The sequence below is a fragment of the Dryobates pubescens genome, chromosome 16 (genome assembly GCF_014839835.1).
Source record: "Dryobates pubescens isolate bDryPub1 chromosome 16, bDryPub1.pri, whole genome shotgun sequence".
Classification (NCBI taxonomy): Eukaryota; Metazoa; Chordata; class Aves; order Piciformes; family Picidae; genus Dryobates; species Dryobates pubescens.
This window is the reverse complement of record NC_071627.1, coordinates 19,558,040-19,574,320: the sequence shown is the minus strand read 5'-3', so window position 1 is coordinate 19,574,320 and position 16,281 is coordinate 19,558,040. Positions and strand designations below refer to the sequence as shown.

The window sequence follows — 16,281 nt, the reverse complement described above, 5'->3', positions numbered from 1 at the left end:
AAATTGATAGAAGTTGTTATCTGTAAGTTCTGCTCTGGAAAAGATCAGCAATAAAGCAAAAGTAATTCAGAGCATTAAGGTTAGGAATGAAGAATTGCAGACAGACAAAATTCTGTGCAAATAAATGTAGCATGGTGCAAATGGGAGAAGCAATTTCAAGTTCCAATGATAAAATGATGGACTTTAACCAGACATTACCCCTCCAGAAAGGAGATTTTTGGCTTACCATGAGTAGTGAAGTCCATGAAAATATCACCCCTCTGCTTGGTAGAATTAAAAAAAGGCAAATTGGATTTTAGCAGTTATTAGTAAAGCAGTAGAAACCAGCAGAATACAGCATTACACCACTGTACAAACATACCTTGGATCATATGCATGTTTCTAGTCCCTTCAAACTGTATGTTAGATCCAGACAGGGTTCCAGGAAGGGCAAAAAGAATGGTGGCAGGTATGCAAGAGCTTCTACAGCAGGATTAGATAGGTAGCCCAGTTGGAGTAAACCCAGAAAACCTAAGTGGCACCATGAACAGGGCCACGAAATCTTGAGTAGCACAGGAAGGTTGGAGAGGAATTAGCTATTTGATATCCCCTCTCAAGACAGCATTAGTGATGGACTCTTGTGCTCACAGACCTGCTGGACTCAGTAGTACATCAGAGTCAGAGGCTATATCTGATTAGCATCCTCACCTACCACCCTATCACTGTGTTATACCCCAACAGACTAGGCTCCAGCAAAGTCAGGATGCCTGCTTTCTTTCACCAGCATGTAGCCAGCAGCATGAAGCTCAGAGAACTATTCTGAGCTTATGTTCAATCAAAGTGATGCCACTTGGCTGCTCTGTCCCTTCACATGCCCCTTCAGGGCAGCAGGACAGACAGAACAATACAGCAGTGTCTTACTGTCAACGCTTAAGGCAGGTTAACCAGCAGTCAGTAAAATATTCAATCTGCTGTATTCTACCAGGTATATCCCATAGAGTGCCAAGTACACACAGCCCCAGCTGTTCTGTGAACAGAACTAATGAAACCTGATGCATCCAATATCCTGGAGACCTTTTGCCTGCCATGATCCCAGTTTCTCCTCTGTCTCCCATTGCTCACCGTTTAGCAGTGGCTGCAAGCCCACGCTCAGCTGATGCCAATGCAGGGAGCAGCTGAATCCCACCTGGGACACAAATTTGAATCTCTATCCAGCTCCCAGTTTCCATGAAGTTTGTCAAAACAGTATGTTGCAGGTGGCTAGGGAAGGAAGAGGATGAATAACAGCATCATGTCAACTTTGTTTCTTTAGCAAGGCCTGGCTAAATGCAGCACAGTGAGTTGAAAAAGGCCCCTCAAAATCCAAGCTTCCTGGGAAGAGCCAGAAAAACACAGCTTGCTGTCTGCACCTATACTGCTATCTAGTGGCTTCTTGCAGGCACAAAAGGAAAGGCAGGGAGCCATCTCAAAAAAATTAGTTTGCAGCCCTATCATGGTCAATATGCTGCCAGTCTGTGTGCTGCTGGATCATCTCTTAGCAGGTGAATGGACTCAACCTACACATCTCTGGAGCTCATCTTGAAATGCCTGTTCCAACATCCACTGACACGAGTGGAAGTCATGCAAAAGTAGAGAGCTTCTGCCTGCATGTGTTTTGTATGTGATGTAGCAGATCCAAGGCAAGGTTCTTGCCCTGCACAGCCTTTGCAGTCTGTTTACCAAGTAACTGCTCAAGAGGAAGTAAACATTAAGCAAGATTTTGGTTATCAGATATTCCATAAATTTATTTTGCATGAAAATTCTCTGGTAGAAGATTAGTCTGAATCAGTCTGCAATATTTGACAAAAATCCTTTTAGGCAAGCAGTTTTCCTGATTAGGAGTCTTCAAGGGTGGTCCTCAAGCTCCCTAAGAACATGAATAGCTGGAATTAGATAATTGTGGAAGTCACATACTTGTCTAACTCTGATCCCAGTAGAGATTGGTTTGGTAAAAGTTGCAGAAAGCAGAAATTGCTGAAGATGTTTTCTGAGACCAAGTTCAGAGAGCAGATCAAACTTCCTCCAGATTCAGCCATGGGCTAGAGTCCACAGCAGCAACATGCTCGGCCAAGCAGCGGAAAAGCCAGGTCTGCGGTGGGGTCAGTCACTTCAGCACTTGTTACTGACAGCCAAATGCAAAACCACAGCTTGCAGGTTCTTTCTGGTTTCGGTACTTTCTTGCACAAGGCAACATGTGACATGAAGACAGAAAATGGCAGAGCTAGTTTCCTGCATTGCTTTTCCTAGCCTAGCAATCAGTAATCACCTAATATCTGAGTTCTTCAGTCAACAATGAATTTACCTCCACACTTTTAACTTCCAAAGCATGCTCCAACAGACAGCTCCAAGACAACACACCAGACGAGTGAAAATACAAAGCACACCAGGTTCACCTATCTCAATTTGCTTTGCATTTCTTCCTTCCTCAATAGAACAAGGAGCCTTTCCCCCCTTCATGAGTCATTGCAAGCACACTCACTTGCAGTATCTCACCTTAATCAAGCTCTCCAGGACTTCTTGGACAAACTCAAGCTGAAGAAGAAAGCTTACAGATCATGGAATGAGGGTCTGGTGACTTGGGAGGAATATAAGGCTGTTGTCAGAGGATGTAGGAAGGTAACTAGGGAAGCTAAGACTTCCTTGTAATTAAACCTTGCAGAAGAGGTCAAGCACAACAGAGAGGGCTTCTTTAAATACATTGCAGACAAAACTGACACTAGAGGCAATGTAGGCCCACTGCTGAATGAGGTGGATGCCTTAGTAACAGAGAATAAAGTGAAGGCAGAGCTATTGAATGCCTTTTTTGTCTCTGTCTATACTGATGGAGACTGTCCTGAGGAGTACCAGACTCCTGAGGCCCCAGACCAAGTCACAATAAAGGAGTTCACCTTGGTTGATGAGGACAGGATTAGGGATCAGTTAAGCAATCTGGACATCCATAAATACGCAGGTCCTGATAAGATGCACCCACAGGTGCTGAGGGAGCTGGTGGAAGTCATTGCTACGCCACTCTCTATCATCTTTGGTAATTCATGGGCAACAGTAGTGGTGCCTGAGGACTGGAGGAAAGAAAATGTCACTACAGTCTTCAGAAAAGACTAAAAAGAGGACCCAAGTAACTATAGACTGGTCAGCCTCACCACCATCCCTGGAAAGATGCTGTCTCCAGGCCTATCAAGGATAAGAGGGTCACTGGGAGCACTCAACATGGTTTTACCAAGGGGAAGTCATGTTTAACAAACCTGATAATGTTCTATCAGGACATAGCCAGGTGGATAGGTGATGGTAGTGCAGCAGATGTGGTTTATCTTGATCTCAGGAAAGCATTTGATACCATCTCCCACAGCATTCTCACAGCTAAACCGAGGGAGCATGATCTGCATGATTGGATAGTGAGGTGGGTTGTTAACTGGTTGAAGGAAAGATGTCAGAGAGTTGTGGTCAGTGGGATGGAGTCTAGTTATCATTATCATGGCAGCTATGAGATTGCTTCTGGACTCTTGTAGCTGACAGATGCGATACACAGTAAAGACAAACCTTTTTAAAACATGTGTGGCTTTCCTTTCGTGATGGAGTAGCCATTCTGGCACTTCCTCCTTTCTTCCCCAAAAGAGAATTTGAGGCAGGTAATAAATATAATGGGAAATTATTTTAGAGTTTGATAAGGGGATTCTGGTAATTTCCATTCAAGCCAGTGGGGGTTTCTGTTTCTGGAACACACTGATAAAGTTTTTAATTAAAAGTGCAGCTTTTTTTTGTTTTATTAAAATGATGTGAATAATGCTTCAGTGTTAGGCAACAAAGCTGGGGAGGGGGTTGGAACACAAGCCCTATGAGGAGAGGCTGAGGGAGCTGGGGTTGCTTAACCTGGAGAAGAGGAGGCTCAGAGGAGACCTTATTGCTGTCCACAACTGCCTGAAGGGAGGCTGTAGCCAGGTGGGGGTTGGTCTCTTCTCCCAGGCAATCAGCACCAGAACAAGAAGACAGTCTCAAGCTGTGCCAGGGGAGGTTTAGGCTGGATGTTAGGAAGAAGTTCTTCACAGAAAGAGTGATTGGCCATTGGAATGAGCTGCCCAGAGAGGTGGTGGAGTCACCATCACTGGAAGTGTTTAGCAACAGACTTGATGGGGTGCTTGGTGCCATGGTTTAGTTGATTAGATAGTGTTGGGTGATAGGTTGGACTTGATGATCTCAAAGGTCTCTTCCAACCTGCTTAATTCTATTCTATTCCAGTCACATTTAGCTGCCAAGCAGCTAATATTTTGCAAACTATTGAATGTCCCAGTGATGACGAAGGCAAGCAGGCATCCAGTCCTTAGTGTATTATATAAATGTTTTCTTCTGCATGGATCTCATCTTCCAGGGCGCTATGGTTCCCTGAACCTCCTGGCTTCCAAAACGCAATGAAGCTGCAGAAAGAGTGAAAGCCACGTGGTTAAACGAAAAAGAGGCAACAGGAACACACAAGAGCAGATAAGTAAATCAACCAGCTCAGTGGAAAATTGTAATAGATGCAAAAGCACTCATTTAAACATGACTGATAATGAATCATTTTTCCATTTATGAGATAACCCACACTTGAATTTTGCATGCCCCCTAATGTAATGAACTGACAGTGACACTCATTTTTGCTCACTAATTAATGACAAGTAGCAGGAATTGTTTGGTTTTCAGTGTTTCCTATAAATGGTAAGTAGCAGGAACTATTATTTTTGTTCAGTGTTTCCTATAAATTTGAGATTAAAAAAGAAAGTCAAAGTCTATGGTGGAATAGTCAGCATGCTGACAACATTTTCTTGCTGCAACCTAATTTGTCCTGTTAGCTAAAGCAGAAACAGAGCACTTACTTTGCAAAGTCACTTGTCTTCTTTGTATTGGATAAATGTTCTAAGGTCCATCCAGAATCAAAATAAAGGAAAAAGAAAGAAAATAAGTAATTTTCTGTAAGCTATCAGAAGTTAATAAAGTAACAGGTTCAAAAAGTCAACTCAAGGGTAAGAAACTAAATAAGGGAACTGTAAACAAATGTTTTCAGCATAGGAAATCCCCATTGTTTCCAGGAGATCTAATTCATATGGCTTAGACTGACCACAAGCCTCTATGCAAGAAGTCAAATACACAGAAGAGTGGATACAGTTATGAAACCAGTGCCCCTCCTATTATTGGGAATGACTGGGACATTGCAGCAACTGAGGAATGGGTAGTAGGAAAAAAGTAGGGCAGGAGAGGTGGGGTTGTACCATGCATCTCCTCATCAGCCCCTGGGTCGACTGGTTGCTAAGGAGTCTGAGATGAAAAAATAACATTGGCACCTTGCCCTTCTGTGCTTCAGGGGCTAAAGGTGGGGAGCTGAGCAAGCAACCACAGAGCAAGGCACAGGGTAAAGCCATCACAGACCTTAGCTCACTTCCCTGAAGCAGAAGACTTGTGGCATTCTGCCATGGCTGTGATTAGATGTACCTTGAATAACCACTTGTGAAAAGTACTTACGTCTAATGAGGAACAGAGCCAAAATAAGGCCAGCTAGCAGTACTGCACATAAACCAATCCCAATGTATAATCCATGTTCTGAATACTGCTGCCTGGGAAGCGATACAGACAGGTTCTGTCAAACACAAACCACATGAGCATTAGTGACACTGTAAGCAACAAGGACATACAGTACCCAAAGGTCATTTGTGTGTTTTGCAACCCTGCAGTAAAATTACACTTGAGAGCAGGAGCCTAATGTGAGGTACAGGACTAGTTTCAAGTAGAATCACTTTAACAGTTGTGTGAATCATACAATCATAGATACATTAAGGTTGGAAAAGAACTCTGAGGTCATGCAGTCTGACCATCAAACCAACACCCCCATGCCCACTAAACCATGTCCTGAAGGGCCATGTCTACACATTTTTTTAACACCTCCAAGGATGGCGACTCCACCACCTCCCTGAGCATGTTGTTGAACATATTATTTTTTGAGATTACCAAAGGATCTGAAGTTATGACAAATCCCATTTGTTCAGGTTTAATACTGTTCACTGAAGATATTCTTTTTTATGATTAAAGTGAAGGTATTATTTTTTATTATTAAAATATCTTCTGCTATCCCACCCTTTTGTCAGCTTGTTCAGTAGTTCTTCAAGGCTTTATACCAATAAGCAAATATGCCTTCTCCTTAGATTGGTCTTTATTCAGGCAAAACTTTCTGACGCCAGCCATTAGATATCTAACCTCTCATTAGAAATCCTGGAAAGGTGGTGAAACACAGTATGGCTCCTGACTTACAGCCTGCACATGCAGCAGTACAAATGCCCACAGCAGTATACCACAGCAGACCTTCCCAAAGGCTAGCTCGGCTGTCTTGTCTTCCATATAAAATGTGGGTGATGTTACTGCCTGTCATCCTGCAGTATGTGCTGGAGGACTCAGCAGGACAGACAAAGAGCTGCCTCTTTGAACTTCACTGTACAGGGAGCACAGGACATCCCTGTGCTGCCAGGTTGCCCAGTTTCAACTCTTCCCCATATCCTGCTGTACCTGCAGGTTTGCAGTCACATCCAAGCAGTCCAAGGTGCTTGAGCAGGGATGAGAGGCCTGAAAGGCAACAGAGATTGCTAAAGCTCTTCCTGCGCTAGTAGGAAGTGCTTTATGCAGGCAAAGCAGTTTTCTCCCCTCTTTCACAAGCACTGAATTTGCAGACTGAATATTTTTTTTTTCCCTAGCAATTGCACTTCAGGAGTACAAGTGAAGTGCAGGCATGACCCAATAGCCTCTCATTTCTGTGCAGTTTGTCTAACTATGCTACAGCACAACAGAGATACTTACAGTCTGAGGAGCTTCCGAAGCAGAGAGCGATGGCGACGTTCCTGCAGTGGTAAAGGATGATTCACTGGTGCTCCCCTGAGCTGAGCAAAGGCAAGAAAAACACATCACTTGCACAGGGAACCATTCTGCCTTGACAGAGATGAATTTGTACTGCTAACTTGGGACCACCAAGCTTAAGTATCTCTTGGTCAGGAGTCTCAGGTCTGTGTATCATAAAGCAGTTGGTGTCTTCAGGGGCAGCACAGAACTCTGAATATTGGAGCCTCTGGCACCCTTTTCAGAGCTTTGAATTCCTTCCAGGAAAAGACTTAGCTCTTGTTGTTATCTCAGTACAGGGCCTAGAAGGAAAGAGCAACCAAGGTAGGCAACTTTTTTGGAACCAAGAAGAGGCAGTGGCTGCCTAAGCAAACTTTCTGATTCAAACTAATTAAGGTTAGCTCAGGACCTTGAAGGAGCAAGTGGTACAGTTAGACAAAGCTAGTGATGCTTATAAAGTCCCAGACAGCTATATAATAGACTAACCACAGTGTGATATGTTTGCATAAGGACCTGCAGTATACTTTGAGATCATTTAGCAGAGCAAAGCTTTTGCAGTATTTAAAGTTCAGAATTACAAACTTCTGTCTTCCATATCATCAGTCTCCATTTCTCCACATGTTGTCAGATTCTATACAGCCCTCCTGAAAACAAAATCTCCTGTTCACATTAGGACAATCCCAGCTGGTTCCTTTGATATTTTAAGTTGTTGCCCTTGTCCCAGAAGCATTATTCTGAAGAGGACAGGATCAACTGCTTCACTGTTCTCTTCCTTTGGACTGCTGGAGTAGTCCTACATCAGAGAAACATGGCCACCTGCCTTTCCCAGTTTCCCTCTGTATGAACCTGCACCTATTCACCTGTATTCTGAAAACATACAAAATTGTTCCACCAGCAGCTAAGGACCATGTCAAAGGGTTAAGAAAACCTGTGAGTGGTAAGAGTGGAAGCCATGCTGTTTGCAACCAGAACAGAAACAGTCTGAGAAAGTTTCACTTCTGCTTCTAAAAAGGAAATGCAACTGCTGTAACATTTTAGAGTTGCTTGGCTGGAGAAAGAAATCCCTGCTATCTGGCATCCCTATTTTTTTTCCTTGAAAATCCAGGGAATAGTCTATCATTACACTATGAGCTCTCTCTTGCGTATTGAAATTAAAGTTGTCTTTTTCAGACTTAAAAAAATATGTTGCTGAGTGGGCATACAATAGAAGTCTATAAACTTGTGAGTGGGATGGGGAAACTGCATAAGGAATAGTTTTTCACAGTCTCTTCCACTAAAAAGAGGAGCCTCACATTATTGAATATGCATAGGCTACACAGGACATGAAACATAATATACCAGGGTGGAAGAATCCCTTGCCATTGTATCATAAAATGACTGCCCTGTTTCTATGATGCTCCATTTGCTGCTGTCTGCCACTGCGATGGGATCCAGAGTCAGATGCACTTTTGAGCTAGCCAAATAAAACAGTTCTATGTTATAGAGTGACAAATACATTTATTAAATAGTGGGCACACCCAGCTCCTAAAGATTGGTGGTTTACTGTACACAGTATGCATTTCCAGAAGACAAGATAAGATTTCATGCAGCAAAGAAAACAACACACAAAAACAGCCACAAGAAAAACAATGCTCACAGCACCAATGAAGCATCAACTTAAACAAAAGACCTGGAAGCAACCTTCTCATGTTCTTTCTGTTGAACTCTCTATATACTGCCAGGCAGAATTTAAATCCAAGCTCTGATCTCTGGTTCTCTGGCAATGTTTAGTGAATTTTAGCCAAGACATTTCTATGATCATTTTGCTTCTTTCCTAAGATCCCCATTTGCAGTATAGTTTATATACGCTATTGAGATGAATACTTGGATAAAAGTTACCTGAGGTCTGTTCAGAGGTGTGAGTGTGAGGACTTGCAGTAGAGATCCTAGCTGATGTTAAAAAAATAAAACAAAACCAACATATGTTATAGTTGACCTTAGTGTGCATTAATATAGTGAAAAAGAGAAAGTGTTTCTATAATAAAAACTTGCTAGCACCAGCTGCACAAGTACATCTCTCAGCCACTTGTTCCCTTTATTATTATGCTTTCTACAAGGAGAAAAACTAAAAATGAAAAGGAAGAGTTGATTTAAAAAAAAAAAAAAAAGGAAGGAAAGAAAAAGTTGTCTGTACTGATTTTGTGGGCTTTACTCTGGAATCAAGGAGGGAAAATGAAGCACCATTTTCTATGAAAAGGGTACAAGCACAGCGCTTTAATTAATTATTCTATGCTGTCCTTCCCCTTAAATTCTTCAGTGGTGCTTCTAAGAAATCTCAGTGGCACTGTGTACCATGCAAAAAGCACCTCTGTACTCACCTTTCTCTATCACAACGTTGAGATTATTTTTCTGATCATTGAACAGCCCTCGGACCTCCACACGGCAGCAGTATGTCCCACTGTCTGCTTCCTCAGCATTCACAATGGTGAGGGACACGTCGCCCGTCAGCAGGTTCCCTTTCAACGTGTACCTATGGTTGTACTGCTCCGTCACCTTCCATCCATCTGTCCAGATAATGGTCTGATCACATTTTGAAGTGGGGCAGCTGCCACGACCCCAGCACATTGATGTGATGTCTTGTGTCTTCTCAACACTGTAAAAGCAGGGCACAGTGACATTCTGACCAACATTTCCTCTCACTGCTGAACCTGATACTGTGGGGCCTGTGGACAAAAAGACAAATGCTATTGTTGAGCACAGTGCATGCAAGTGGAAAACTTCTCACATACCTGGCATGACCCAGTACCTCCCATCTCACAAACAGCACCAGGCACTGCTGGATTGGGATTTCCACAAACAGATGTGAATCCCAGCAGGGCTGACACAGTGAGGAGCAATGGTTGAGTCAGTGATTTCTTCAGATTGTGTCTATAGCTAGAGAAAGAAGAAACTCACTTTTTGCAGCATCTGCAGCCAGGCAGAGAGGTGAAGAGAGGAAAAGAGTTTGGATCTGCACAACTCTTTAGCCACATCTGGTCTGCTAGCTCTCTTTTTTTTTTTCCCTTAGTTCAGATTTAATACAAGTGATTTATAGGGGAACAATAAGACACTGACTTCCATTAAAACCACTGTGGGAAATTCAAGCCACTGAACAGCAGGTTCCATCACAATGGTCACTGCTGAACACATTTCCCTTTTTATTTTTTACCCCCAATGACAGATTTTTGTCTCTTTCTCTCAGAAGATGTTTTTCAGATAAATTTTATACCCTCTTTTTTTCACTGCCTTGTTTTCTTCCCTCATGCAGTTTCTAACTGGTTTGGTTCCCATTAAAAGCAATTTTTCACATTTCCAGAAGGCTCTATCATGCTATTCAGTGAAAACAGCAAGACCCAGCAGCCAGAAGCCTATTCATGTTTATTTTGCTGTATTTGGACCTCTTCAGTCAATATTCCTTTCAAGGAGGGTTTTAATAAAAGCTATATTTAGTGGCAGCCAAAATAATTTGTGCTCTGGTGATCCAGTCACAGCTATCTTCTAGCCAACTTTCTTCCAGGTTACACAGCAGGGCTCCTGCTTGCTTGTACTTCAAAGAAAGCTTGTGTATACTTTCCACTGCCTGTTTCCCTTCAAATTCAGTAACATAGGACCATAGTGTAAATATTTTGATCTATCCATTTAAACACTGCAGGGGTAGAATTCTCTGCAGCAGCTATAGGCAACAAATGATCTCTAGTAATAAAGTCTAGCCCAGTCTATAATTAGGAAGGGAGCTCCCAAGGTCCACCAACATGCACAAGTGACTCCCAAGCACTGTATAGCTTGAGTGCAATTATCCCTTGTGAAAAATCTGCTTTCCTCAGCTCAGTTAAAAACAAGTCTGCATCCACAGGCTTTGCCACAACAGCATACTAGAAACAAATCTCTGAAAATAATGGATTTTATTTAATATATATCTAAAAAAATAAGCTTTACATGAATGTCATCATAAAAAGCTTCATCACCAACTAAATAATGTCTGAAAGATCCCTTTTATTTCTGCAGAACATACTCTACCACTACATTCTTAATGTTTATCTACCTAGACTTGTACCACTCAGCATCCTGTTGGTTTTAGTGCTCTTGCCTTTAACAAGAGCACTATTTTCCTAGGGAGACTGCTTCCTCAGGAAATACAAAGGAGAAAATACCAATTTGTCCCAATAAAATCTCATGTTGGCTAAAAATCTACCATAAGCCACAGCTGACCTTTTTCTTGTCATCCTAAGGGCTCATCTTCACAAAGCCTGATGAGATGAAATATCCTTGGTTTATATCTGTTCTGAAATGCTTTCAAGTTCTCTGCTCATCTCAGATCATTATTATCTGAAAACTGCCCAAAAGATCACTCACTGACAAGACTACAGACAGCCCAAGAAGCAGCATCTTTAAAACCATCATATCCTCAACATGATTGTGTGTTAAAGAGATAAGACCACCAGAAGGTTATTGAGCCACTGTGATAAAGTACTATTCCATAACACAAGACTGCAGTTCCTGTGCCACATGGCCACTCTTCCCATTTTAACAGAACATCTCCTCACAACCCTCTGAAGTATTGCTGCACGTTACTTCCATCCACCTTAACTTATAGATACTGCTTCATTACCTGTAAACAGGATCAGAAGAATCCAGTTCGTACAGAAGTAAGACATTGTGGCTGAAGGCAAGGAACAGCACTCCTCTTCACCCCTCAGGCACCTGTATTCAAGAAAACCTTTTTGGTAAACTTCTGGTTTTACTTCTTAGCGCACATCCTCAGACACACCCGAGAATGCCCTTCGGTCTCATCCAGATTGCCCTTCCGGTGCTTAGGCTGTCAGTCTCTAGCAGCACAGCCAAGTGCTGTTGGTATCATTCACAGCTGAATTCTTGCTGACTGTGGTTTGACTGAAAGGATACAACATTTGGCACTACTTCAAAAAGCTACTTCTCGTTTTTTCCAGATCTGCCTGATTACAGTAGACAAAACTACTGTCAGCATCACCAAGCTGATACAGCCATCAGTAACCCACTGCCCCATATTGCACCCCACACTTTTTTTTGTGCTATACTAGACAGAATTCGGGTAAGAGATTACATAAAATACATAATAAAAGGTCTTGAGAAAACAAGACTCCTGGGAAGAAGCATTCAAGCATTTAATCATCAGCTTCTGGTTCTAACAGAAGCAGCTCAGAGCATCTCTAGGCAGATGCAGTTTGCTTTGGTGGCTCTAATGTGGCAGGATCAGCAAGCAGTTCTTGTGTTAAACAGTTGTATTCTAAGAGAGTTGCAGTCTTTCATCATCTGACCCTTCAAAATGTGTGAATGTGGGCTTTTGCTGTATAAAGTAACACACAAAGAATACAGAGGTCTTTTTAAAAGGTTCAAGGCTTGCTTTGACATAATACTGCTGAAATGCAGCTTTTGAGGAACGGTGTCCCCTGGCCACTCTGTCCCTCTCTGTATTTGGATCGAAGGCAAACAAACTTCTTGGCTGAAGTAACTTTAATCTACTTTACACTGGTTTATACAGGAAAATTTTGTTGCAAGGAGTTATTTTTATCAATAACTGAAATAACACAAGTGCTTCCAGAAGCACACCCAAAACCATACATTGGGCTAGAACCAGAAGCAACAGAGCTACCTGGCACTGAGAGCCACCAGTGACAGTTTGTTTCAGCAAAAAGAAGGAAAGCCAAAAAATTAAAGTAGCCAAGAGACAAACACTAACAACATGCTTGTAGAGAGAACTTAGAGAAGGGGGATAAAAGGGGATTTTTACATGCGCTGGCTGGAAGCAGGATTCTAAAGAAAATGCTTCCTCTTTGCTCCTCCTGTTTCTGGAGAAACAGGAAACTGCAGGCAGCTGCTACAGAAACAACTCTGATATTTGATGGCAGGATCCTGAAACTGTTCTGCACTAATGGAAAAGGCAGGGCAAAGCAGCTCTAAGCAGAAGCTGTGTGACCCCACTTACCATAGCTATGCCATCATACTGGTGGCTCAGCAGGTGACACATCCCTGCGTGTACAGAATGCTTTGGCCTGTCCACAAAGCCACTCTTTTGGCTGTGAAAAGCCCAGGAAGCCTCTCACAGCTTTCTAAGGGTTTGCATTAAACTGGGGTGGGGTGGGGGAATATACTAACAAAATTTTTAAATTATTCATGAAACTTTTTGGAAAGTAAAAGCAGCCTTAAGTGGTTTTTAAATCCCATGATCCCTATTTACCTCAGTGGTTGCACAAGCAAGTCCACTGCAATCGGTAGCTACTGCTGCTAGGACTTAGCTTCTGCAGCATTTTGAAACAACGGCACCCAAGTCTGTAACTTTACTGAGAGCATAAAAATGTCCCCCAAAAATCAGCAGAAAAACACCAAGTAGCTAAGACAGTTCTTTTTGAAGGGCAAAGTTAAAAGACCCCTGGCAAACTGTAGCTCCACAGTGCATGACTTCTCTCATCCGGGAGGCACTAAATGTTGTCTCACGTGGAAGACAGAAGAAACATTTGCAAAGTAGGCACCAAATTAATTCTGCTCACTTGGAACTACTTTAGTTACCTACAAGCAATAGTCTGGAGAGAAGGAAGGAAACAGTGGTGGCTCAATAAAGGATAAAAGTGTTAACTTTGCAAAATTATTTATACATTTCTAAAAAAAAAAAAAAACAAAACCAGCAACCATGTTTCTACTTCTTTATTGCTACTTGTGATGTCATGCACACTTAAAATAGCAGATGATGTTCTCCAATGAGTCACAAACTTGCTTCAGTTCATCTTTATCTGCCCTGAGTTCAGTCCCCAACACACAATGGCCAGATACTTTTGCCTGCTCATTTAAGTAACGTTCCTGAAAACAACACAATTAGCAAATGAGTCAGACATGGCTTATTAGATCACATTTTAAATCTGAGTTTGTTCCAAGTTCCTTCACCCATAAAGTTTACCTGGCTTTGTGGTGCTGTACGTACTTCAGACAACATCCATCCTGTGGTGTGAAACCACAAAGAGACGGGAGTAGGATTTCCCTGACAGAAGGGACAGAGCAAAGAAGCCACTATTTCATTACCAAATCAGTGTTTTTCTCTTGTTTTGGGGGGGGATGACACAACTCAAACGTTCTTTAAACATGTTTGATGCAGGTTTTATTTGATGTATGTTCTCTACTAGGACAAGGGCTAATTATGCAGACTGCCTCCTGAGAAAAATGCTCAGCTGGGCACAGAACCCACCTAAAGGGCAAATACAGAGCACCTGCACTACAAAGTGAGTCACTCCATGCATACATATTAGCTGCAAAGTATCAGCAAGTCTAAGCACCTCTGTGATGAGAGACTACTTTTTCCTAAGCTGATTGTGAATTACATCTAAGAAAATAAAAATCCAATTATTTTTAATTCATTTAGTTCTTTTGAGACTCCCTAGAGCGTGTTTCTGTATGTCAAATTACACAACATAACATCTGCAATGAAGGAATTCTTAGGTTCTCTTGAGTAGAGTTATACCACGAATAAAACACCTAGGAAGGAATGGATTTTGCAGACTTCACACATTTTATTTTAATATTGAATTACACATTCCTGGAAGGAGCCACTGAAACTGTACACAACTAGCACTTACTTGAAATGCAGGAACTGCCAAATGCAATTCCTTCTGGTCAGAGCCCTGACTGGCTTCACACTATAAAGCAAGTGGGGGGAAAAAAATAACAAAGCAACATACTCAACAAAAGTAGAATGTGTCAAAGTGTAACAGAAAACATTTTCATCTGCCCAGTCACTCACAACCTCCAACAGGCACACAATAAACACCTTGTCTGCTTGTCCAATGCAAACCATTCTGCCTCTCACTGTAAGTAGTGTTTTCCTCACGTCATTTCATCAATAATGCTACACATAGCTGCATCTTTGTCCAAAACCTGATCTCTCTTGCCACCAGAACGCTCTCTCTGCATTTCACTCTGCCCAAGACAGTTGCTGCTATCATCTATATCCATTTTCTCCACTTTCACTCGCAGTCCTCCCTCTGAATGAGGCAGATCATCAGGCAAGGAAGCCAGGCAGTTCTGAATCATCTCTACAACTCGCTCCAGATGCTTCTGAAATCGCTCTGCTGTTTCCAGACGCTGACGTTTCTGCACCTCCATCATGACTCTTAGTGTCTCCCTAGCTTGGTGAGGCCGATACTCATTTATAAGATGATGGACATGAACGAAAAGCAGTTTCAAGTCTTCCAGTTTTTCCTCTCGCTTTATACTCCCTGGACTCCTTATCAAGATATCCAAAAGATCCAGAAAGTTAACCAGGATTGACATATTAAGTTTTCTTAATTCCTTCTTGTGATCAAACTGCATAGGATGCAACCGTTCAATACCTTGGCTTTCCAAGGGTCGAATAATCAGATCATCACATTGAAACTGATTACCAAACATCATATAGCTGTCTTTCACAGGTGGAGGTGGCTTTGGAGCCAGGCCTTTACGGATATTTTCATCAGTATATTCTTTTATGTACTGCATTGGAGGCGGAGGAAGAGCACTCACTTGCTGAGGTTCACCCATTCTTGCCAGGCAAAAATACCTAGAGAATGTCCCAAGAAATATACATTTAACAAACTGCAAGACGACTTTATCATGTAAAGAGAAACAAAGGCAACATAAAATAGCTGGCTGTGAGAAAACGGGCCAGAAGAAAGCCATCTCAATATGTAGAACACAAGAATCTCCCGAATACATCCATGTTAGCTTTTCCTCAAGCTATATTTTTAGCAGGATTAACATCACTAGACTCATATAAAGCATTCATTTCCCAAACCAGGACAGACCAGCCTGTAGCCAGAGCTGCCACTAGAAGGGGGATCCTCTTTCTTAGCTGAGGCCTGGCCCATTAGCACAGCGCCCCACGAGAGGGGAAACCGCGCACTGCGCCGGCGGGCAAGTATCGCCATGGGATACTACGCGCCCCCGCCGCGGCTCCGCAGCCGCCGCCGACCTGCCCTGATGTGGGCCAGGCCAGGCTCTGGGAAGGCCCAAGTCTCGCCGCGGGGCTCGCCAGGACACTGATAAAGAGAGACAAGGCAGGGTTGCCCCTACAGAAAGACCCCACTGGCGACTGAACCACGTACTCGGCAGAAGAAACCCCCCTCAGCACAGCCAAGAAGCCACCAGTCCTCACCTGCCCGCCGAGCCTCCTCAGCGAAACCACCACCACCACCACGCCGCTTCCGGCTCCGGCCCGCTTCCCTTCCCATCTATTGGCTCGCCGGCTTCGGGGCGGCACGCACTGATTGGTCCTGCCGAACACCAGTCAGAAGCTTGCTCCACTCAGCGCAGGGGTTCGCTGGGGAGGCGGTGCCAGGAGCCGAGGGTCGGGGCAAGCCATTAGTCCCTGAGGGGCGTGGCGTGTTGCCCGTGGAG

The 16,281-nt window shown here is 43.0% G+C and overlaps 2 protein-coding genes across 3 annotated transcripts; both read right to left on the bottom strand.

Annotated features, from left to right (window-relative positions):
* Window positions 1–4,138: 4,138 nt before the first annotated feature.
* On the bottom strand, window positions 4,139–11,652 carry HAVCR2 (hepatitis A virus cellular receptor 2). Its single transcript, XM_054168570.1, has 8 exons — window positions 11,495–11,652; window positions 9,225–9,569; window positions 8,746–8,796; window positions 6,832–6,911; window positions 6,544–6,600; window positions 5,509–5,623; window positions 4,866–4,905; window positions 4,139–4,427 (listed from the first exon to the last, which is right to left on the bottom strand). Exons 1-8 carry the CDS (start codon window positions 11,538–11,540, stop codon window positions 4,334–4,336), a joined length of 828 nt encoding a protein of 275 aa, XP_054024545.1. The 5' UTR covers window positions 11,541–11,652; the 3' UTR covers window positions 4,139–4,333.
* A 2,729-nt stretch (window positions 11,653–14,381) lies between these two features.
* Window positions 14,382–16,075, bottom strand: MED7 (mediator complex subunit 7). Of its 2 annotated transcripts, none has more exons than XM_054168377.1 (2): window positions 15,990–16,050; window positions 14,382–15,445 (listed from the first exon to the last, which is right to left on the bottom strand). In XM_054168377.1, the coding sequence occupies exon 2, from the start codon at window positions 15,424–15,426 to the stop codon at window positions 14,734–14,736; it is 693 nt and encodes a 230-aa protein (XP_054024352.1). In that variant the 5' UTR covers window positions 15,427–15,445; window positions 15,990–16,050; the 3' UTR covers window positions 14,382–14,733. The 2 variants fall into 2 exon arrangements, with proteins under 2 accessions (XP_054024352.1, XP_054024351.1); XM_054168376.1 differs by having other exon boundaries at window positions 14,383–15,445; window positions 16,040–16,075.
* Between the last annotated feature and the right edge of the window lie 206 nt (window positions 16,076–16,281).